The 23,837-nt window shown below is 48.3% G+C and overlaps 1 protein-coding gene across 1 annotated transcript in view; it reads left to right on the plus strand.

The window, feature by feature from the left end:
- TDRD1 (tudor domain containing 1) overlaps positions 1-23,837 on the plus strand; it is a 2,044,642-nt gene that overhangs the window by 478,222 nt on the left and 1,542,583 nt on the right. Inside the window, exons 7-8 of the mRNA XM_069611868.1 lie at positions 13,952-14,074; positions 14,329-14,511. Of these exons, the coding sequence (XP_069467969.1) occupies positions 13,952-14,074; positions 14,329-14,511 (306 nt within the window). The remainder of the gene's footprint in view (positions 1-13,951; positions 14,075-14,328; positions 14,512-23,837) is intronic.

The raw sequence follows: 23,837 nt of genomic DNA on the forward strand, positions 1-23,837 counted from the left end.
CCTACCTGGACCACTGGTTGATCGGAGAGCGTTCTCCCGAACAAGCCTTGGATCATCTCAGCCTCACCTGCTGCTCCCTTCACAAGCTGGGCTTCTCCCTCAATATCAAGTCGCATATGCCACCTTCCCAACAGCTCCAGTACATCAGCGCTGTGTTGGACACATCCTTGGTGAAGTGCTCGCATCCCAAGGTCAGGACTCATCACATTGTACTTGTAACGCTCACCTGATTCCCGTAGAGGCGCCGGTCTTGACTGGGCGTATACCGTATCTTCAAAGGTGATGTGTAACACACGGCTGGCTCTTTGGGCTGGACCTCTGTGCACTGTATGTCTGACTCGAAGGGTAAGATGTCTGCAGATAGAAAATATGGGATTAATGAACTGGGTTATTGAATGTCTCTCTCTTCTTCCCTTTCTCTTCTCCTGTAGAACCCCAAAGGTTAACGCTCTCACCTTAGGTAAGTGAACGCCGTGCTCTCCATCTGCCTCGGGGCAGGGTGCTGTAACCAGTTTCTTCACTGGGTAAGGGGAGCATGCCTCTTGACTTCAGAGGACTGCTGTCCGTCGTTTACTGCACGAACGGTAAGTTTCGAGTAATTCTAATGTCTTTAAAAGTCTTTAGTAATGATGTCTCTTGTTTTGCAGGGTTCCGGCGATGGCGGATGACGGGCTGAAGTGAGTTGAAGATGGAGCCCGTGTGATGAATAGAAGCGCCTGGAAGCACGTAAGTAAGCGCTTGTTGCCTGCTTCACGATGCGCTCTAACTGTCTTTTTATTTTGCAGGTACAAGTTCGGAGCGGCTGCAGGGTGCCGGAATACCCACTGGGTTAGATGTGGAAAGGAGTAATGGCACGTGAGTATTAAAGTTCCCCAATGTCTTTAAACGCACCTTGTTTTGTCTTTCAGATGCGGGATGCAGCGCCGAAGGCCTCCGGAGCGTGCGAAGAGTTGGTAAGCTTTTGTCTTTCAGATGCCGGAATGCAGTGCGAAGACCTCCGGAGCGCACGAAGAGTAGGTAAGCCTTTGTCTTTCAGATGCCGGAATGCAGCGCGAGGCGTTGGTGACAGCCGATGGACCAGGTAAGTGAAGCGCTGTCACTGAAGACCGTAATGCTAACCTGTTCTTTCTTGTCTTTATAGGTGTTGCTGAAGACTGGATTCAGGATGGTAAGCCTTTTTCCTTAGGCCCAGGATCAGATGCAGAAGACACGATGAGCGTTCTGCTGCAGAGGATGCAGAATAACGCAAAGCAAGATTCATCCATCGGGTGTGGTTTAAATAGCCTCCTGTAGTGCTTAGGAGTCTCCTTCCACAGCCACGCCTAGGTAAGAAAAGAGTTCCTGCTTTCCAGAAGAGTTCCAGTGTTCTGAACCTAGGGAGTGGCTCCTGCCCCACCCAACAGGAAAAGTAGTTCCAAACAGAAGAGAATCAGAGGCTCAACTGGTAGGCAAGTAAGCAGCATGGTCTGCTGCAGGTAAGTCCACCCAAGCATTATGAGCCTGGCGCTTCCAGCGCTGGGACTGTGCATATTTATGAGCCTGGTGCCACTGGCGCCAGGACTGGGTCCAAAAGGTCCCAATTGGGACTGGTTGGCACTCGGAACCTGGGTTATGGATCTGCTTCCAAGGGAGTTGGGAAAACCCTGACCTTTTGGAAGCAGAGATCATGACAGTACCCCCCCTCAAGGCCCCTCCCAAACCGGGCTTCTCCGGGAGTTTTGGCTTGTCAGGAAATTTTCGGTGAAATCTTTTGATTAGGCGAGGAGCGTGGACATATTCAGCAGGTTCCCAGGATCTCTCTTGGGGGCCGTAGCCTTTCCAGTCAATTAGGTAAAATAGTTTAGATTTGGAGATCTTGGAGTCCAGAATGCTTTTGACTTCAAACTCGAGTTCTCCATCAACTAGGATGGGTTTTGGAGATTTAGTTAGTCGGGTTTGAGGTTGCACGGGTTTTAATAGAGAGACGTGGAAGACCGGTTGTATCTTCATGTGCGGGGGCAAGTCCAACTTGACCGCTACTGGGTTTACTATGGTAGTGATGGAATAGGGACCAAGGTATCTTGGGTTGAATGTGCGTGGCCCTTTTAGAGGTAGATATTTGGTGGATAACCAGACTTGATCCCCTACTTGATATTGAGGGGCTTCCTTCCGATGTTGATCTGCTCCTTTCTTGTATTGTTCTTTAGCCCTTTGAAGGTGAGAAACAGCTTCCTTAAAGGCTTGGGTGATTGTAGAATGCAGGTAGTCTACTGCTGGTGTTTCAAGATCTTGGAGGGGATCCGAGGTTCGAGGGTGACTGCCGTATAAAAAAAAAAACGGGGTTTTCCCAGTTTCGAATGGACAGAGTTATTGTAGGCATATTCGGCTATCCAAAGGATGTCTTTCCAAGTTTTTTCAGTTTGTTGCAGCATGCAGCGTAAATACTGTTCCAGAGTTTGATTGGTCCTCTCGGTTTGTCCGTCGGTCTGAGGGTGGTGACTGGTCGATAGTCTCACATCAATTTGAGCCGACCGACAGCAACTTCGCCAAAAATGAGAAATAAATTGACTACCTCGATCTGAAATTAGAACCGAAGGAAAACCGTGCAGTCGGACGATGTTTTCGAGAAATTCTCGGGCCAGAGTTGCTGCTGTTGGCAAGCCTTTGAGCGGAATGAAATGCGCCATCTTGGAGAATAAGTCCACGATTACTAGAATCGTATTGTATCCGGAGCATGGAGGTAGATCGGTGATGAAGTCCATAGAAAGCGTATGCCAAGGGCGAGGTGGGATGTCAATAGGGCGTAAGAGGCCTGCTGGTCTTTCCTTTTGACTCTTGTTTTGGGCGCATACTCCACAGGACATTATAAAGTCTCTGATATCTTTTTTCCAAGACGGCCACCAGAAGTAGCGCTTGATCTTTTCTGAGGTCTTGGCCATACCGGGATGTCCTTCCATTAAAGAATCGTGATAACAAGAGATTACTTTTTTCTGTAAATCTCTGCTGGGCAGGTATAATCGTTCTTGGAAATACAATAAGTTGTCCTTTACTGCAAAGTCCTTTCCCTGCAGATGCCAATTCTGTATGTCTGCTGGAGTTACAAGTTGCCTGGCTTTATCCTTAACTTCCTCTATGGATTGTGTGGCGATTACACCCAGAATTCTTTGTTCGGGAATGATTGGTACAGGTTTAGGGTTGATCAAGTGTTTTTCCACTCCCATCCGACGAAGAGCATCAGCTTTACCGTTTTTTGTACCAGGTCGATAGGTAATTATGAAGTCAAACTCGGCAAAGAATAATGCCCAACAGAGTTGTCTAGAGGATTGGGCTTTTGCGGTTTTCAAATATTGCAGGTTTCGGTGATCCGTAATCACAGTAACGGTGTGTCGGGCCCCCAGCAGATAATGCCGCCAAGCCTTAAAGGCAGACTTGATAGCCAGAAGTTCCTTGTCAGTAATCGTGTAATTGATTTCAGGAGGCGAGAATTTGCGGGACCAAAATGCCACGGGATGCAACTGATTGGTTACCGGGTCCTTTTGTGATAGAACTGCCCCCATGGCAAGGCTTGAAGCATCAGTTTCCACGATGTAGGGGAGTTCGGGGCGAGGGTGTTTTAAGATTGGTGCAGAGATAAATTTAGTCTTCAAATCCTGGAAAGCTTGTTCCGCCTCGGTAGACCATTCAAAACGTTTGTTTTTCTTTAACAAGGCAGTGATGGGCTGGACTATTCGAGAAAATTCGGGGATAAACCTGCGGTAAAAGTTAGCGAAGCCTAACATGCTTTGCACACCTTTTACGGAGGATGGTGATGGCCATTTGAGAACTGCATCGACCTTCTTTGAATCCATACGCACTCCGCTAGGTGATAACATGAATCCCAAGAATTCAACTTCAGTCACGTTGAAAACACATTTTTCCAACTTAGCGAAAAGTTTGTGTTGACGCAATCTTTCGAGGACCATTTTCACGTGTTTCCGATGTTCAGATTCCGATGAAGAATAAACGAGGATGTCGTCAATGTAAACAACAACACACACATCTATGAGCTCTCTGAGGACATCGTTCATAAAATATTGAAAGGCGGCCGGGGCATTGCAAAGTCCGAAGTGCATGACCTGATATTCAAATAGCCCATATTTGGTGCGGAAGGCTGTCTTCCATTCATCGCCCTCTTTTACTCGTACCAAGTGGTAGGCTCCTCTAAGATCCAGCTTTGTATATATGCATGCTTTTCTGACTTGGTCCAGGAGTTCAGGGATCAAAGGTAACGGATATCTATTCTTGACGGTGATCTGGTTCTGGGAGCGATAATCTATACAAGTTCTAAGGTCTCCTTCCTTTTTTGGAACGAAGAACAAAGCTGAAGAAGCAGGGGACTTGGAAGGACGAATAAACCCATTTGCCAGGTATTGATCCAGGTATTGTCGAAGGTGAAGGTTCTCAGGCTCGGTGAGGGCATAAATTCTACTACAAGGAGGAGTAGATCCAGGTATCAGGTCTATCTGGCAGTCATAAGACCTATGAGGAGGTAGAGAGTTAGCCTGATCCTTCCGGAAAACATCTTGGTATTCTAGGTATTCGGGAGGTAACTGGGGAGTCTCTGAAGAAATTGCTGCCAGTGCAACACCAGGTGGAGGGTGACAAGTAGAGACACATTCTGGAAACTGGACCGTTCTTGCTCGCCAATCGATCAGAGGATTGTGTTTCTCTAACCAAGGTATTCCTAGAATAATCTGAAACTGAGGAGCCTTGATCACATCGAACACGATCTTCTCATGGTGTCCATCTTGACTTACTAGCGTCACTTCTTGAGTGGTATGCGTTACTGGTCCGGAGGCTATCTCCGTTCCATCCACCGTAATAATGACGTCCTTTACAGCCTTGGGACAAAGAGTTAGATTCATCCTCAAAACCATTTCATGATCCACATAATTGCCGATGGCACCGCTGTCGACGTAAGCTTCAATTGCATGTAATCGATCCGGATTATCAGGGCTAATGAGGACCATAGGTATCACGAAATGCGAGGTCACGGAACTGGTTTTCACGCTCGGCAAGAGGACCTCTATTCTTGTCGGGCGAGGTCGTTTCCCTGCTCAGAGTTTGTAACTTTGGTAACTGCAGCTCCTACTGCCTTCTTGGCAGGTTTCACCGGACAGTCTCGAAGAAAGTGCCCTGAGTTTCCGCAATAGAGGCATAATTGCAACTGTTTTCTCCTTTCCCGCTCCTTTTGTGTTAGAGGACCTTTCAGGCCCCCTATTTGCATGGGTTCCCCGGAGTCTACTCCTTTGGAAGGAGTTGGCGGTTTGGAAAATACTCGAGCATCAAACTTGGAACGATCGGCCTTCCTGTTCTGCAGTCTGTGATCTATTTGAACGACTAAGTCTATATAGTCCGAACAATCTTGTGGGGGATTCACTACTTGGGCTAACACATCTTTGAGCTCTCCACGTAGATGTTAGGCAGAAACCTGTGCAGTTCCCTTGGGGAACACTGCAAAAGATTTAAGACTACAGGTATAGCAGTAAACCCACTTGGTAGCAGTCTGCACCACCCAGATTTACCTGGTAGCTGTGGCTGAGCAGTCAGACTTCCCTCAAGAAGAGTTAGGCAGTATGCAAAGTATACACAATATGTACTCAGGCACAATAGCACAAGCAAACATTGACCAGAGCTTGGTTTCAAAAGTATATAGTTATTTATTTTTAAGAACACACAAATTGAAAACACTCTAGTAAAATATAATAAAACACTCCAAACACAGTTATATGGAAAGCAGTCCCAATCCTTATTCCTATCTAGACAACTCTAGGTTAACACCACATAATTAAAACAGAGGTGAGCGCTTAACGTTAGATGACACTCTAGTAGGTTAAAGAAGGGAGGGAAAAAGAGCAGAATTAAGATAAACACACCACTCTAAGGTCAAGAACACTTTTGGTAAGCTCAAAGAAGCACAAAGTCACAGGTGAGCAAAAGTCACTAAGCAGGGCCCACTCTTAGAGCAGACAGAGCGAAAACGTGCCCAAGATCACACAGTTGGTAGGGATTCAGAGTCTTGCAAAAGAGTTCGAAAAAGAGTTAGAGAGGCTCAGAAAGTTTAGCCAAAGTGTCCCAGGCAATCCCAGGATCGAAAGCCGAGGGCTAAAACTACCTCGTACAGTCGGTGGCAAGGGAAGCCAGGCGGAACACGGTACCTTAACGGAAAGGATCCTCCAGCGGGGGCAGTTGTTCCAGGCAGTGGCAGCAAGGCTCGACGTCGGTCAGGGGAGAAGAAGATCTCGCAGAAGAAGAAGGTCGTTGCACTGCCCGGGAAGAAACCAGCCGCGGAGTCCTCCGGTTAAAGGGTTGTACCGACTTTCTCGGTTGGGGTAAAAGTGGTGGGGTTCCGGTTGCCGGGGTGCTTGGCACTGGCAAGGCGGCCACGGGATACCTCGAAGAACGGAAAGAAGGTGAAAACTGGTTGTCCCCACCAGTCAAGGGAAGGAGCCACTCCGTTAAGAGTTCTCCTCGGTCGTCGGGAAAAGTGGTGAGATGGTTCAGCAGGGCTCCACCGGCGGTGTCGTCGTAGCAGATCAGCTCAGCTCGTCCCTCGTTGGATTCTTGGGTCCTGTGGCGACTTCTGAAGTTCCAGTCCCCAAAGCCCTGCTTTTATGCAGCAAACCCCCATTCACCCAGCCTAGCTGTCACTCAACCATGCTAAGTGGTGAGCCGGCCGGCTCACCACTTGGGCCAATCAGGACGGAGTGCGACTTGAGTTACCAAGGTAACTCAGTCCAGGGTGCCTAAATCCCCCTCCACCCCATCTAAGTACCCCAGACAGAGTGGCACCACTTTGGAGGGCTTCTGTGGAGAAGCCCGCCAAAAGTGGGACAAAGGGCTCCACTTTGGGTCAGAGTTACAGAGGCGAACGCCAACGCCATTTTAGTATCAAGTTTTGGCAAAAAATCCCAACCGGAGTTATAATAATAAATATATAAACCGACGGTATGTTTAAGGCTACCGTAAATAAATAATTAAATGTGTTAGCCTAAAACAATGGGAAATCCCATAGGAAAATATTCGCGGTCGAATATAAAAAGTAGTTTCCACTGCCACCAGCCAAAACTCGATCAGGGGGGACGGAGACGTGCCCCCTCGACTAACAGACCCTGGGGCAATCGAATTGCCCCAGCCAGTACGTCCACAATATGATGGTTTGTACTGGTTCTGTTCAGGATTTAAGACTAGTAAAGTCTTTGGTGACTTTACATGCCCTGGGAGACAGTAGTCAGTCCCAGGGTATGGAGTCTATGTTGGGGAGTCCCTAGGACACCCCTGGGTTACGGCACGGAGGGTGCTGTGTAACCCATATTACAAAAACACATGAGGCCCTATGGGGTAAAAGACCCCATAGCCCATTCAACACAAGGTAAACCACAGGAACACACTTCAAACATGCACAAGAGTGAGGGTAAAAGAGTCTCACTCCTGGCAGGAGAAAAAAAAGAAACCCCAGAAATCCAGCAAAGCTTCTGGGGGACTCACTAGGTAGGGAAATTCAGCCTAAACAGAGAATTCTCCCTAACAGTAGACCTCTATAAAACAGCGTAATCCTTTTGTCCTCAGGCCATTGAGTTTCCACTATCCGTCTGTTGAAAGACGCAATATAAGCCAAAAGGTCTTGATTACCTTGTCGCAACGAAAGAAGCTCATTGTCCAAGGCCTGCCCCTGTGAATGTCTTGCGAACAGTTTTTCCATACTGAGCTGAAAAGCTTGAAAATCATGGAGGACCGGATCATCTTGATTTACTAGAGGGATCGACCAGTCTGCCGCATTGCCACTAAGGTACGAAAGCACGAAAGCTACTTTAGCTTGATCAGTTGGAAAGGCTGCTGGCCGGCATAAGAAATGCAACCGGCACTGATTGATAAATACTGCAAACCTCTTTGGGTCACCAGAAAATAGTTCGGGCGGAGCCAGAGGTACATTCCCAGGTAGGTTGATCTGCACTGGATTCATAGAGGATGTAGAAGGAAGGATTTCCCCCAGATGCGGGTAACGGGGTCTGTCCGGCTTGTGACTGTAGCAATTGTCTAGCGAATAATCTGTTCGCTCCTTGGAAATAATCAGTTCCCTTCTTAGAGCGTTCGTTTCCTGACGGGCTGCATGCACTTCTGCCCTTAGTTCCCCAAGTAACTGGGCTAGCTACTCGGTATCCGAGGTTTCCATAGCGCCTGGACGGGAATTTTGTGGTAGGCTTTGCGTTCTGTAACGCTCACCTGATTCCCGTAGAGGCGCCGGTCTTGACTGGGCGTATACCGTATCTTCAAAGGTGATGTGTAACACACGGTTGGCTCTTTGGGCTGGACCTCTGTGCACTGTATGTCTGACTCGAAGGATAAGATGTCTGCAGATCGAAAATATGGGATTAATGAACTGGGTTATTGAATGTCTCTCTTCTTCCCTTTCTCTTCTCCTGTAGAACCCCAAAGGTTAACGCTCTCACCTTAGGTAAGTGAACGCCGTGCTCTCCATCTGCCTCGGGGCATGGTGCTGTAACCAGTTTCTTCACTGGGTAAGGGGAGCAGGCCTCTTGACTTCAGAGGACTGCTGTCCGTCGTTTACTGCACGAACGGTAAGTTTCGAGTAATTCTAATGTCTTTAAAAGTCTTTAGTAATGATGTCTCTTGTTTTGCAGGGTTCCGGCGATGGCGGATGACGGGCTGAAGTGAGTTGAAGATGGAGCCCGTGTGATGAATAGAAGCGCCTGGAAGCACGTAAGTAAGCGCTTGTTGCCTGCTTCACGATGCGCTCTGTCTTTTTATTTTGCAGGTACAAGTTCGGAGCGGCTGCAGGGTGCCGGAATACCCACTGGGTTAGATGTGGAAAGGAGTAATGGCACGTGAGTATTAAAGTTCCCCAATGTCTTTAAACGCACCTTGTTTTGTCTTTCAGATGCGGGATGCAGCGCCGAAGGCCTCCGGAGCGTGCAAAGAGTTGGTAAGCTTTTGTCTTTCAGATGCCGGAATGCAGCGCGAGGCGTTGGTGACAGCCGATGGACCAGGTAAGTGAAGCGCGGTCACTGAAGACCGTAATGCTAACCTGTTCTTTCTTCTCTTTATAGGTGTTGCTGAAGACTGGATTCAGGATGGTAAGCCTTTTTCCTTAGGCCCAGGATCAGATGCAGAAGACACGATGAGCGTTCTGCTGCAGAGGATGCAGAATAACGCAAAGCAAGATTCATCCATCGGGTGTGGTTTAAATAGCCTCCTGTAGTGCTTAGGTGTCTCCTTCCACAGCCACGCCTAGGTAAGAAAAGAGTTCCTGCTTTCCAGAAGAGTTCCAGTGTTCTGAACCTAGGGAGTGGCTCCTGCCCCACCCAACAGGAAAAGTAGTTCCAAACAGAAGAGGATCAGAGGCTCAACTGGTAGGCAAGTAAGCAGCATGGTCTGCTGCAGGTAAGTCCACCCAAGCATTATGAGCCCGGCGCTTCCAGCGCTGGGACTGGGCATATTTATGAGCCTGGTGCCACTGGCGCCAGGACTGGGTCCAAAAGGTCCCAATTGGGACTGGTTGGCACTCGGAACCTGGGTTATGGATCTGCTTCTAAGGGAGTTGGGAAAACCCTGACCTTTTGGAAGCAGAGATCATGACAGTACTGATGGTCAACAAATTTCAACATGCCCAGAGTCTTCCCGCTTTCGAATTCTTAAGGTTGCTCAGCCTCCTGGCATCCTGCATTTTTCTGGTGCCGGAGGCCAGACTGAGGATGAGATCCCTTCAATGGGCTCTCGAGACGCAGTGGTCCTAGTTCTCAGGCAAACTGTCGTTTTCCGCTCATGGTCTCACAGGATCTTCTGTGGTGGGCCAGCAAAGAGAATATGATTAAGGGAGAGCCTTTCTGGCAACCATGGCCGGAGGTGACAGTGGTGACGGACGCTTCCCTCACAGGATGGGGAGCTCATTCCAACGAGCTGACCACCAGCAGTGGTTGGTCTCCGGAGTCCAAACTCCACAAAAATCATTTGGAGCGGAGGCACATCAGGCTAGCCCTGAAGGCTTTTCTGCCACCTGTGCGAGGGAAGAGTGTCCTGATCCTGCCGGACAACGCAGTGGCCATGCATTACCTCAACAAAAAAGGGGTCTTAGAGGGGGGTCACTCCCGCTGTGCAGAGAGGCGATGCAGCTCTGGTTCTGGGCGTTACAGCAAGGAATCTCCCTCTCGGCAGTTCATCTAGCCGGAGAGGAGAATGCGGCAGCGGACGCTCTGGACAGGCAGAGCGCGGTCTCCCATGAGTGGGAGTTGGCTCAGGAAGTCCTTCAGGAGATCTTCGCCCTTTGGGGAAACCCTCAAGTGGATCTGTTCGCGACCGGTGCCAACCCGAAAATGCGAGAGATTTTGCTCAAGGGAATTTCCTCCAAGAGGAGCTTTAGGGGACGCATTTGTCGTGGCTTGTTCATTCCCACTTTTGTACGCGTTTCGTCTGGTCCCCGTCATTCCTCAGGTTCTAAGGAGGTTGCAGAGGTTCGTGTCCCACATGACCCTGATTGCTCCGTATTAGGCCAGGAGAGCGTGGTAACCGGACCTTCTAGTAATGTACATCTGTCCTCCACACAGAGAGTATCTTCTCTTGCGCGAGGGTGTATAGGTTCTCCATCCAGAGGTGAAGAGTCTCGACCTTCACCCTTGGTTTCTGAAAGGTTGAGATCCAAGGATTGGGACCTCCTGGATGACGTGATGGAGGTGTTGCTTTCGGCCAGGCGTCCGGAAATAAAATCCCTGCACCGTTGGCTTAAGTTCTGCGACTGGTGCAGAGGACGCAATGTCGATCCTTTTCAGTGTTCCATTTCGATGGTTCTTTCTTGCTTTCTTTGGCCCAAAAGGTTCTTCAAGTGGGTACCATTAAAGGTTACCTGGTAGCGCTATCTATTTTCAAGCGCTCCTCCTGAAGAATATTCTTATTTTAACATTCCTTTCAAGGCATAAAGTAAGCGATTTCGCATAGCAATTTGCTATACAATTCTGTCAGTTTGCTAATCAAATGGACACTTGTGTAGCAAAGATAGCTATTGAAGTTACCCTCTTCAATGAAAGCACTTCTCGCTCTGCTTTCCTCTCCTGTCCTCTGTGCTCTCTTCCCCCTCTTTTCTCTGTTCTCTTAAAGTCCTAAAGGAGAGAAAGTGCAGCAGTAATCATTTCCACTCTTAAGTGCCAAAGGCATGCGTGGGAGTGCTAGGCAAGAATTTCTTTTTCAAATACAGAAATAATTTGGGAGGCTACTTTTATTAAGCTTTCTATATGCTGTCTGGCAAGGACATGTCAACTTTATATATTTTCTTTTAAAAGACAGTTCTGCAATTCCATACTTGAAATGTAGGTTGTTACATAATGCATGATTAGAGTATCGATACTGTAAAACACTGCATCTCCATGCTTTACAGTAAAGTTTAGGTTAGTGTATCTACATTTCATTGTCGATTATATTTCATTTTGTTGGGGAATATACATCATATTGACGATTGAACACTTTGGAAAATGTACGTGATCACATCACCGAATGCTTTTGCGGGCAAAGCTAGTTTTGTAACCTGCAGGTTGCATACATCTTGCAACTGGTGCTCAACCCATGCACAAACCCATACTCATTTACATACTCCTTGATATTCTATATTATCACCCAGTTGCTTTATACCGGGTACCCTGAAACTGAGATGACCACAAACTACAATATTACATCTAGTTTGCCCTGTTTTCGACCTGCTACCCAATCCCCTCTGCTAAATCTTTCTTTTCCTCGTACATGATGAATAAAGAAAGCGAACTGAATGCTTACGCAAAGTAGTGATCAATAATTCCATTCAATCTGTACTTCTACAGATCTATTGTAATACCAAACACTATAGTTAGCCTCCAGAGCTCGCTTTGCTTTATGATTTTGACTGTATTAGATCTTACCACCTGCAGGAGATAGCCGGCAAATGTTTTCAGAGCCTTTTTATCTTATCTATTTGTGTCTATTCGTGCAGCTAACCTTTTACATTTTATAGACACTTTGCTGTTGCTCACAAAGTCTTTTCGCCTACTCGCATAGTTGAGTACATTTTATGACTGGCCAGTAGCCAGAGATGTTTTAAACTTTTATGAAACATTTACTCTGCAGTAAATGTCAAAGGTTTCACTGGGCATGGCTGGCCTCTGGGTGGCATCAGTGTGCCAAACAAAGAGGGTTTGTAGTGACGTGCGCCATTGTATGCTAATCGCATTTTAAATTTGTTGGCCTCCATTGCTATGAGTCTAGTGTGTTTCTCTTAGGTTAAATGGGGGAACTAAGTTACCCAACATGTAGGTCTAGCTGAATTTTAAAGTATTTGCAAGGCCTGACTCCTCTAGCTAATGTCTTATTTCAGCGGTATGCAAAGCTGCTGTATTGTTGCTCATTTCATGTCTTGGGTACTAATAACTTCTGATGACATTAACAGTATTAGTACAACATTGCTAATCAAATGGGTCTGTTTGCTAATCCAATATCAATCGGCAATCTCTGCTAATTTTTGAAAACTAATTTATGCCTTGCCTTTGATTTCCCAGTTTCTAAAGGGGCTCACGAATGTGTTCCCACCGTCCCGTTTTCTCACATGCCCCCACCTTCTTCTAACACTGCTCGCTAATCTATGCACAGCATGTGATCTAAGCAGATTCCACAAGCCTTAGAAAGGATACATTACTCACCGTAATCGTATTTCTGATGCGTGTATCTGCTTAGATTCACATGCGCCCACCCTTCTTCCCCTTGGAGAGAAGGCGCATGGATGCTTATGAGCTTGTCTGTTACGTATCTGCTTGGATACAACTGTACTTGCGCTACACCATGATTTTTAATACACTACTAGGCTGTGCCTTACCACAAATCCCACAAATCTCGTACACTAATGCTTACCTTGGCCTATTAGAGGCTACTTGTTTGATTACCTGTATATATTGTATACCTTGTGTGTGTGTTAATTGATTGTCCATAAATGTCAAGGTGCTTCCAGCAATGTAACCTCTGCTGGACCTACCTCTGTTGCTATGTAACTAAGTTTTTACAATCCTCTTGTCACTTTTTTCGCCTTGCTACGCTTTGGGTTAGGTGCGCACTATAAATAAACAGAACAAACAAAGCTACCTCATGTCAGAAAAATAACAATCTTGGGGACCTCGATGCGTGAGGGATCATGGGTACCGTGGACATCACACTAGGGATAGTATTACTGGCACGCCCTGTCGACTTCCCTTTTCGAGTTTCAAAAACAACTGTCATACTCTGCAGCTTCCACTCGATGTCGGCCTATGCACAGCATGTGAATCTTGGCAGATACAAGCATCAGAAATACGATTACGGTGAGTTATGTATCCCATACACCTTGTGGCAATGCAATAATGAATGTATATGTAGATGTGTATATTGTAGGATAGATCTACATATAACTCAAAGGATTACAATGCCGCTGAGATGTGTGGTGTATTTATCTGTATGTTGAACACATTTTGACTCACTGTTACTCTTTTTAATGCTTTTATGTGGAAGATCCTCCTTGAAAGTCTAGTTCATGCCTTTGTTGTAACGGAAGATATTGGAAATGTTGAGGCTTGATAGTTTTGCAACGTGGATGCAAATAGATGTACAAAGTGAGGGCAGAAACCAATCACCATATACATTGGGTCTCTTGATTTCCCTGCCTGCTATAGCCTAACTGCCAGATACAGTCTCCAAAGCAGGTGGGTAAATAGATTTGTATTAATGCTGATCGCCTAGAATAAGCATTTTATCCTTTTTCTTGCCTAGAAATCACAACTAATGCCTCTTAGTGAATTGTGGGCCACGCCTTTACTACTTAAACAGGACGATGAAAACACAGAAGTCAAAATGAACGCAGCTTGAAATCATTTTAAGTAGTGATCTGAAGTATTCTCCCCTCTTCAAACACCTTAATTTCTTGTCATTTCAGTCCGTCGCCGAACAGATCCCCATTTCACCTTCGAGTGCTCCCAAGACTGAGCCTAAAATCAGTAAGCGAATAATGCTGTCCGATCTGCAAAGCATAAACCTCAAAAAAGGAACAAATATCCAGGTACCACCGAGTTGAAATGATTGACATTTTACGACCTGTTGGCATTTAAAGTATTTTAAACCGAATTGTATGCATCTTTCAGAGCCAATTGGTTTGCCATGTTTCAGTAATTAAACATTTGTGATCATTTTTAGTAATTAGGATTGCATTACAGAAAAATATTGTATGGTTTTAATTTTTATCATGCTTTTTATTTTTATTGTGCATGTCTTTGCTTGTATCAGATTCATTGTTTTTAAACATTTCTACTTCAGGGCACTATTCTGGGATTCAAGAGCCCGACTGAATTTTTTGTGCAGATTTACTCTACGGAAGTGGCAGAATATATGAACAATATTACTATTACCTTGAAGTCCGCATACAGCAACATAACTGCCAAAGAGCTTTACAATCCAGTCAAAGGCGAGGTCTGTGTTGCTAAATATTCCGTAGATCAGGTAAAGTAATTAAACATCGGTCTACCCTCAATTTTGCAGTCTGGAAACTTGCGATTGTTATGTTGCAATTCGAGAGGTTTTAGAACTTTTTTGTGCAGTGGTGTTTACAATTTTTTAAATTTGTTGTATTATTCCATGAAGTGTAGATTTCTTCCCCTCAGATCATTGATGGTTTTAGTGTACATTACAAAAAGGCCAACAAATGAAATCAAGATAGACCTTTAGGTGGGCTCTTAATGGCTACTAGTCTCCCTAGGAGCCTATGTGATTGAAAGAATTTGGACTGTAGTTCGATTTTAGCAGTTGCGTCAAAAATCGATAGCTGTAAGGGAGATATGTTGATAATTTATTTGTATTGCAACACTAAGGTGGAACATTGGGGTCAGTTTATGTTTAAGTTAGATCATGTTTTTACTTGGATTGACCACAGGGTCTGTGACGAATCCCAGGATATAATCTGTGCTACTCCAAATTCCTGTCCCCTTTCCTCCATACTGCATGGGCCTCCCTTCCAAGGGACGGGAGACAGAACCTTTTGTCACCAGAAAAAAACCTTCTTCCCCTTTAAATTTAGAGGCGCGCGGGGGTGCGGCCCTGGGAGCATGCGCTGCCCTGACTCCGCCACCACACACCAGTCCCCTTTTCAGCGTTGACTGGAACGGGCCGAATTCACCAGCGCTCTTGGGCTTGGCTACCGCCATGTAATTCCACGCACGGCTTCTTTTTCTTTTGTCTTTTTTTTTCTTTGAGATACTTTTCCTCAGGCGGCACGCTCCTTCCCGACGCATGTGGACTTCTACAGGGTTCAGTAGGTGTCCATCCTGCGAAGGGCTCTTTCCAACCAAAGACCCTCATGCCCACTGCCTACGATGCCATGGCCCTGAACACGGCTGGTAAGCTTGTACCACGTGCAACACGCTTTCCTCAAGGTCTCTGAAGAACAGACTAGCCAGGTGGAGGAAGCTCTTCCAGAGATCATCTCCAGATGACCTAAATGACTTTGTCTATCATTGATCTAAGCCCAAGGTAGGGCCGCTTTTTTCCAGTGCACCCGGCAAGGGAGACTCCTTCCCAAGTACTCGCCTGCGTGGGAGGGGCCGCCCAGGTCCTAGTACCAGTACAAGTACCGAGTCTGTCTCAGCTACCGGCCGACAGGCCGAGGGATCTGTAGATCCTTCCAGTGAGGGTGCTGAGCGACAGTCTTCACCCGAGGTGCTACGCCCTAGTTCCAGCAGTATCTCTGAGGGGGGGCGCCTTTACACAGTTCTACTGGCAGATCCGCCGAGGACGAAATGCCTACCAGGCCTCGGCCTGAGGAACAGGGTAGGCTCATGATCCACACGAGTCCTGGACGGGGCCCAGTGAGCCAAGCAACACGACGCAGGTACCTGGAAGGCAGCTTGACAAAATGGCTGCTGTGCCTGAAGATCCAAACATCCGGCCGATGCTGCCCCAAGGAAGGCAGGTGGAGGACTGTGTGTCGTGGTGGGACTGGTGTCAACCAGGTTTGTGGCCTACAGCTTAACCTTCCTTCGCGCAAGGCAGGTTCCTGCTGCGTCCATATGGGCAGGGCACGCAACGGCTCCAGCAGCCGCATGCTACCCCGTCAATATCGCCTACGACCAATCCTGCCTGCGAGACAGGTTCTTTGAGAAGTTCCTCGGGCTCATGCAATATATATCCCCAGATGGGAGTCATCCTCTGGGACGCCATCAGGGACTTGCTCCCTCCAGTGCCCCCGGCTCCGCAGGCCACAGTACAGGCTCCTCCAGTCCCTGTTCAGCCTCAGCAGCCCGCTCCGGCCCCCCAACCGATTGGGCAGGGGGTTCAGTACCAGCCTCTGCTGAAGCCTCCGGCTCCAGTCCCCACACCTCATCCCTCTGCTCCCCCCTATCCTCCCCAGTGCTGAATCCTCCAGACCCGCAGGTGGACACAGATTAGGACGACACAATATTCAGCCAAGGTCTTCCATGAATGTCTGGCAGGGCTGGCAGAGTATTTGGGTCTGCTCAACCCGAGGTCGAGCAACCAGCAAAAGGGCTCCTGGCTGAGGTCCTCACGCTAAGTCCTGTTGCCAGAATGGGGATCCTGATGCAGAACAACTTATTTGCCCTGGCCAAGAAGGGTTGGCTCAAGCCCCACTCAGCCCAGCCGGTGAATAAATACCTGGACACCAAGTACAGGCAGATGGAGTGGGATACACGCTTTCTATCGGCCCATCCTCAGCCACACTCCTCTGTGATTGCTGCAACATCACTATACTACAAGCCTGTCATCCTCAGCCTCCTCTTCTGCGGCGCTGCTAGGCAAGGAGGAGAAGATCTTGGAGTCGTACGGGAAGAAGCTGTATTCCAACACGTCCTTGCACCTTCTTCAAGCCAACGCGGATGCCATGCTAGCAGCAGTTAACCAATGGCTCTGGCGGGAAATTGCGCATTTCCTCCCAGAGCTTCTGGCGCAGAGCCAATTACGATTCAAGGCAGGATTGGCGGAGGCCAAGATTGTGGCGCAGGACATCCTGGAGTCCATGGTGGCCCACATTGACACCTCTGGCCATGTCATCTCTCTTGCCATGGCCTGACTCTGTGCTACGAAATTCAACCTGGATGTCCAGGAATGCATCTTAGACCTTCAGTTCGAAGGGGGTGACCTCTTCCACTCCAAAACGGACAAGCAGCTGGATAAAAAGAAAAACGGCTCTCAATTGGCCAAGTCTTTATTCTTACAAAGACCACGGCCAAACCATACACCCAGTCACAGCAGCGCTCTGAGAAGGGGCGTACGTACAGAAGGTTCAGCGGCTTCTAAGAGCAGAGGTCCAGGCATCCTGACCGTTTTCCGTCCCAGCATCGGCTCAAACAACAAAAGGCAGGTGGGGAGTAAGGGCTTTTTCCAGTCCCCCTCCTCCGCAACAGCCTCAAAGGGAAAGAAGGCATGACGCACCCCTCCGGGTCCACGTGTCTCCTGTGGGGGGCAGGCTTGCTCTCCTTGCACGTTTCTGGTGCCAGAATTTCACGGACCCCTGGATCCTCTCAGTAGTCTCCACGGGATACCGCCTCCCTATCCCAGCCTCTTTCCTCCTCCCCTCCACAGGTTGGGACAGCAACGCCTTTTGCGGAGATCCAGTTGCTCGTCGAGAGCAAGGCAGTGGAGGAAGTCCCAGCCTCCCAGCAAGGCATGGGCTTTTACTCCAGGATTTTTGCTATTGAGAAAAAGAACTAGGCGGGCCTGAGAGTTGTTTATTTGTATAGCGCTCCAGACCCCAGGGAAAAAGGGCGCTTAGGTAAATGGTTACAGGATACAGTTTATACATTTGGATATATTTTACAATTTATACAATTTAGAAAGTTTATACACATTTATGGTACATAACAATACAATAGGGGCGTGGAGGAGAGAGTGAAAGCTGGGGCATGCGAGTGTGATGTCATGATTGGGACAGTGTGGTGTTAGTTTTGTTCAGAATCCATGAGATGACATGGTTTCTAAATGATTGGAAAGTTGGGATGGTTTTGATGTCTAGTGGTAGAGTATTCCAGAGTTGGGAGGCTAGAACCGGGAAGCTGGTTCCGCCGGCTCTTTTTAAGGAAAATCTGGGCACCATCAGGCTCAATGTGTTGGAGGATCTGGTCATTCTGGCAGAAGATTTCCGGGTAAATTTGTTGGTGAGGTATGGGGGGCTTGGTGGTTCAGAGCCTTGTAGGTGAGGCAGACGGTTTTTAGGTCTATTTTCTGTTGTATGGAGAGCCACTTGCACGATTTTCTAATAGAGATGTGCTCTCCCCTGGAAATGTTTAAAGCCGCTCGTAGTGCGTTATTTTGGAGGACTTGCAGTTTGTTGATTATGGATTTGTTAGCGCCTAAGTATAAGGTGTTGAAGTAGTCCAATTTGGACTGTATTAGAGCCCTAGCCAGTATGAGGCAACTATTAGAGGAGAAACGGTCTGCAGGCCCTGATCAGCCTACCTGTGTAGGCAGTTGCTGAGGCAGTCATGTTGGTTTGTTTGGAGAGGTTGGTATTGGCATCAAGATAGAAACCGAGGGTTTTTATGCTTTTTGCAATAAGTATGGTATTTCCATCAATGATGATGCTGTTGTAGTTGGGGCTAAGTTTTGCCAGGTTATTGGTTGAACCGACGAGGAGTAATTCAGTCTTATCATTCAGGCAGAGGCCATGTGTGGCCATCCATGCCTGAACGATAGTGAAGACTTTGTTGATCCGGTTGACGTTAGAGTTGTAGTTACCTGATAGAGTTAGAAGTATCTGGGTGTCATCTGCGTAGTTGGTGTAGGTGACATCTAGATGGTCCAGTTTATCGAATAGAGGCTTTGTAAAAATGTTGTACAAAGTTGGTGAAACACATGAACCTTGTGGGACACCACATGTAATGGTGATGGGGTTGGCCGCCGCTGAGGGTGAGAAGACCTGCATGGTTCTGTTTGCGAGGAAGGATTGAATCCAGATGACAGCAGAAGGGGAGGAGTGTGTTGCCGAAGACAGGTGGTTACAAAGGATTTTATGATCAAGCAAGTCGGAGGCTGCTAAGAGGTCTAAGAGAAGTAGGATGGTGGCACTGCCTTTATTTTTTAAGTTCATCAATCTACTTTTGAGGTCAATAAGGGCTGTTTCAGTTCCATGTTGCTGTCTAAAGCCAGATTGGCGGATTCCTATTAGTTGGTTTGTCTCTAGATAGTCTTGAATTTGCAGGTAGGAAACTCTATCTAGAATTTTCAGAAGGAACGGGACAGTAGTTATTGGTCTGTAATTAGTGGGTATAGATGGGTCTAATGTATTTTTTTTTTTTTTTTTTTAAGACGTGGGAGAACCCGAGATTGTTTCAGGATGCTTGGAGCTGTATTATTGGCAAATGATGATTTTATTAGTTTAGTAATGAAGGGGGAGGAGTCTCGTCTGCGCCACAGTCGCCCTCTTCGTTCGCCTCCTCGGGGGTTCCCCCCGTGGGACCGGACCTCCTCGAACCTCTTGTTGAGGCCCTTCACAACTTCAACCAGCTCCTCCTCAGAGGCTGTGTCCGTGTCCGTGACAGCCACAAGTCCCCCCCCCACCCCCTCCCTCTTTTTCCACTGGGGTCTTCACAGGCGTCTTATCGATGGGCTGAAAAGAGGATTCCCTCCGTGGTGGCAGGGAAACTCTGGGCCCCAAGGTCGCCTCCACTGGGTTAGCCTCAACAGGCTTCGCCAGGGCCGCCGCGACTCCCTCAATAGAGGCCTTCACTGGGTGGATCAAGCCCTTCACCACCTTGGGCGCGCTTGAGGCATTCACCTTGGGGGAGGGGTCACCGCCTCGCTCCCCCTCGGCTGATCCCTTCGAGATCGACCTGGGCCTCTCCAGAAGCTCAGCCGGGTTCTCAGATTTTCTCTTCCCCAAGCCAGAGCGTTGGCTTGTGGTTGATGGCGTCTGTGAAAGTGTGCTCTGCCTGGCAGCCGAGGAGCCCGACCCTGCAGCACTCCCGGTGCCCGCAGACGCGCAGTACTTTGCATTCTGTTGGGCCCCCGTCGCCGGGGCGCCCTCACAGGACTTAGACGACCGCTCGGACTTCTTCCCACTTGCTGGGCCCTTCTCCAGCCAGCTGGCGAGGCGGGTCAGACGATCCCTCAGTCCGTTCCGACAGGTTCTTGCAAAACGCACAGTCCTTTTCCACGTGCGTCTTGTCTTCGTGAATGCAGTAGAGTCATCCCGAATGCTCATCCTCCTTGAAAACATTCTGTAATCCGCATCCAGGGCAGTTCCTGAACGGCTTGGATCCAGGTGTCGAGCTTCCCTTGTCATGGGCCATGTCCACGAGGTAGGCCTCAGATCTTCCGGAATCCTCCAAGAAGATTAACTCGACGAAAGCTTCGCCCTTGAGGGGCGTAGAAAATTCCAAAACGGGTCCCCGTTGATCGGAAGTAGAAACAGTGGAGCTTGAGGCTCCATTGAGCGAAAAAATTTGATAAAACTCCTTGAAAAAACGCAGTAAAAGCTCGAGAGCTATAGCACGAGTACTCCCAACACTTGAACATGCGGTAAAAATCTGAGCATGGCTGCCAGGGGCGGGGCTTAGGGAGAGGGCAGTCATTGGCTGGGAGCAGTGTGACCTAGAGACCAGTGATTGGTTACTACTAAGACAGATCAGAAACAAAACAGATACTGATTTCTTTCTTTACCGAGGATTCCCAGCCTGACGGGGAATATTCATGAGCATGTGAATCCATGCCAGACCCCATGCTGGAGAAGACATAGCCCTGGTGCTGTTCGTGAGGAGCAGTACTGTCTTTCCCTGCAACTGTGTCTGAAAGGCCTTCAGAGCTTTGAACACAGCTAACAGCTCCAACAGGTTTATGTGGTTGGATGCTACTGCTGGGGGACCAAACGCTGTGTGCCATCTGCTGAAGCAGGTGTGCCCCCCACCCCGTGAGAGATGTGCCCGTCGTGAGAGTGGTGAAGGTTTTCCCCTTCAAGAGGTTTTCCCTCAATCACCACTGCAGAAAGAACAAGGTCTATTGAGACAACCACTAGATCGTCCCATTGTCCGCTGGCCTGACACCACTTGCTGTTGAGCCACACTTGCATGAGGCACATGCGCAAACGTGCGTGACGGACTAAGTAAATACAGGATGCCTAACAGTCGCATGGCCTTGCATACCGTCACCTCTCGACTGGCTACATACTGAGGGATCTGAAACAGCATGTTTTGAACCCACTCGTTGGAGGGGAAGACAAGGCTGTCTTCTGTCTGAATTAGAGCCCCCATAAACTGCTGGACTTGGCTGGGTTCTAGGCTGGATTTCTTCTCATTTATGGGGAATCCTAGACTGAAGAGAAGGCCTATCATCCTTTGGGTGTTTGACAGGCATGTTCCGTAGGAGTCCCCTGTTAAGAGCCAGTCGTCGAGGTAAGGATAAACTGGGATGGATTGCCTGCGCAAGTGAGCTGCTGCAACTGCCAGCACTTTTGTAAATACTCTTGGGACTGAGGCAATGCCGAATGGAAGGATCGTGAACTGAAAGTGTCTGTTCTCTATCATGAACCTTAGGTATTTCCTGTGTGCCGGCAAAATTGTAATATTAATGTATGCATCTTTCATGTCCAATGTTGCCATGTAATCTCTGTTTTAGTACAGGGATTACTTCCTGCAGCGTTAACATTCAAAACATTTGTGGTTTGACAAATTTGTTCGCTGGGCGCAATTCTAGCACAGGACGCACAAGTTGCTTTTTGGGTACAAGTAAGTACACTGATTAAATACCCTTGTTTACCTGTAGAACTGGGACTACTTTGATTGCACCCATTTCCTGCATGATCTCGACTCTTGCAGCAGGATCTTCAGGTGCTCTGGTGTTAGATGCCTGGACTTTGGTTGAGTCCAGCTGGCCGGCTGAAATCGATGAAATAACAGTGGGTGTCTTGAGCACCCACTGGTCTGTGGTAATCCCCTCCCATGCATTTAAGAAAGATGCTATACGTCCCATCGACCGGGGAAGCATGGGAGGGGACCCGGATCTGTGAGTCATTTCTGACTGGAGGCCAAGGAGCTTCTAGAGGTGGCATTGCAACCTTTGCCACGCTCCTGTCCTCCAGGCGGATACTGATTTGAGGCAGCGGACCCTTGTCCTGAGGACCATGTGTTACCCGTTCCATATTGCTTATGTGGGGAACGCGAGAATTCCCACCTCACTGCTGAAAGGGCCTTTGAGTGATCTGGTAAAGTCTCATGTTCTTTTTTCGCAGTCTCCAGCGCCTAATCTACAGCCTTGCCCAACAGATTAGATTGCTCGACCGGTTTGTTGATGAGACGCTTGTGTCTCAGGCTTGAACCCCGAGTTTTTTAACCAGGCGTGTTTCGTCAAAAGGGTACCTTGGGCCAGAGTTCTCCCTGCTGTCTCCGCAGCATCTAGGGTGTTCTTAAGGATATTGTGATTTACCGTTCTACCCTCTGACCTAACAGTGAGAAAACATGAACGTACTGGTTCGGGGACCTTCTGCAGGCCCCCCTGTAGCAGGTTCCACTGAACATTGCAATACCTGGCCAACAGCGTGGTATTGTTGGCAATCCTGGTGGAATACGCTGCTGCAGTAGTGATGAGCTTTGCTAGGGCATACAGTTTCTTGCAGTCCTTGTCCAGAGGTGCCTCACCCGTGGACAAGGGTACCACCGCTCTTTCTCGTAGTGACCACGAGGGAATCCAGGGTGACATGTCCCGAATGTAGAGAGGGTCTGTAGGGGAGGGGCGAAAAAGTTTCTCCACCTGTGGGTTCACAGCCCTTGTCTGTGAAGGTGTCAGTAAAGAAGGGGGCGATGCGGCGCTTAATGGAGTTTAGCAAAGGGATAGCCTGACTGGCTTCTCCTTCAAATATCCTCCAACGAAGTCAGAGTCTTGCACTGCATCTTACGTGGCTATTTGAAAATGTTCGACAGCTTTTTTCTGAATGGCATTGAATGCCATCTGGTCATCTATGGGAGATGCCTGTAGCAGAGGTGGGGAGGCAGGAGGAACCATGCATATTGTGTCAGGATCTGGGGTATTGGTAGGCGACAACCATGGTGAGTTATCCACCGGTGGCTCATCTCCCCAATCTGGGGCCTGGTCAGTGGGATCTTCTCAAAGGGATCATATTCTTGTAAAAAGGGGTCTTGAGGAACCTCATCCTGATCGGTCAGGTCAACGACCTCCTCCTGAAGAAGGCAGGAGGTCCTCTGAAATTTAGAGACTGTGGGGTAAAGATCCTCCTCACTAGGCGTTTTGGGCGTGGTAAACTTTTCTGAGAAGTCCACAAACTTTGCAAGCCTACTCATACACCCCTCAAACCTATCCCTGGTCCATAGAGAGGAGCCAGAGGGGTCCAGAAGTGGAAAGGCCTACTCCTGGGTATCTACCTGCTTAGAACATCAGGATTTATCTGAGAGAGTTTTAGATAAAGGCTGGGGGCTCTCAGCATAGTCTTCCTGTTCCGGCCGAGGACGGACGAGTCGGAGCACGATCGCTCCGATGAAAGGTCGATGGCATCCGTATCGGAGCCACGGCCGTCGCTCAACTCCTAGTCACTCTCAGCGCCTATGGCCGTGGGGGAGCTATTTTCGGCCTGCATCATGGCATAGGCTGCCCATCGCTTAACCCAACGCTCTTTGATAGTCTTAGGACGCAAGAGAAGACCGACAGGACGCCTTGTAGTGATCTCGAGGGAGACACTTATTGCACCTCTGGTGCATGTCCTTTCAAGGGTACTTGCCTTTACAAGAAGGGCAACATTTAAAGGGTGTCCTGTCCATAGCTCAGGTTTATACAACGGCCAGAGGGGCAAAGAGAGGGGAGAAGGAAATACA

This window comes from Ambystoma mexicanum, chromosome 8 (assembly GCF_040938575.1).
Source record: "Ambystoma mexicanum isolate Mex_15411 chromosome 8, UKY_AmexF1_1, whole genome shotgun sequence".
In the NCBI taxonomy this organism is placed as follows: domain Eukaryota; kingdom Metazoa; phylum Chordata; class Amphibia; order Caudata; family Ambystomatidae; genus Ambystoma; species Ambystoma mexicanum.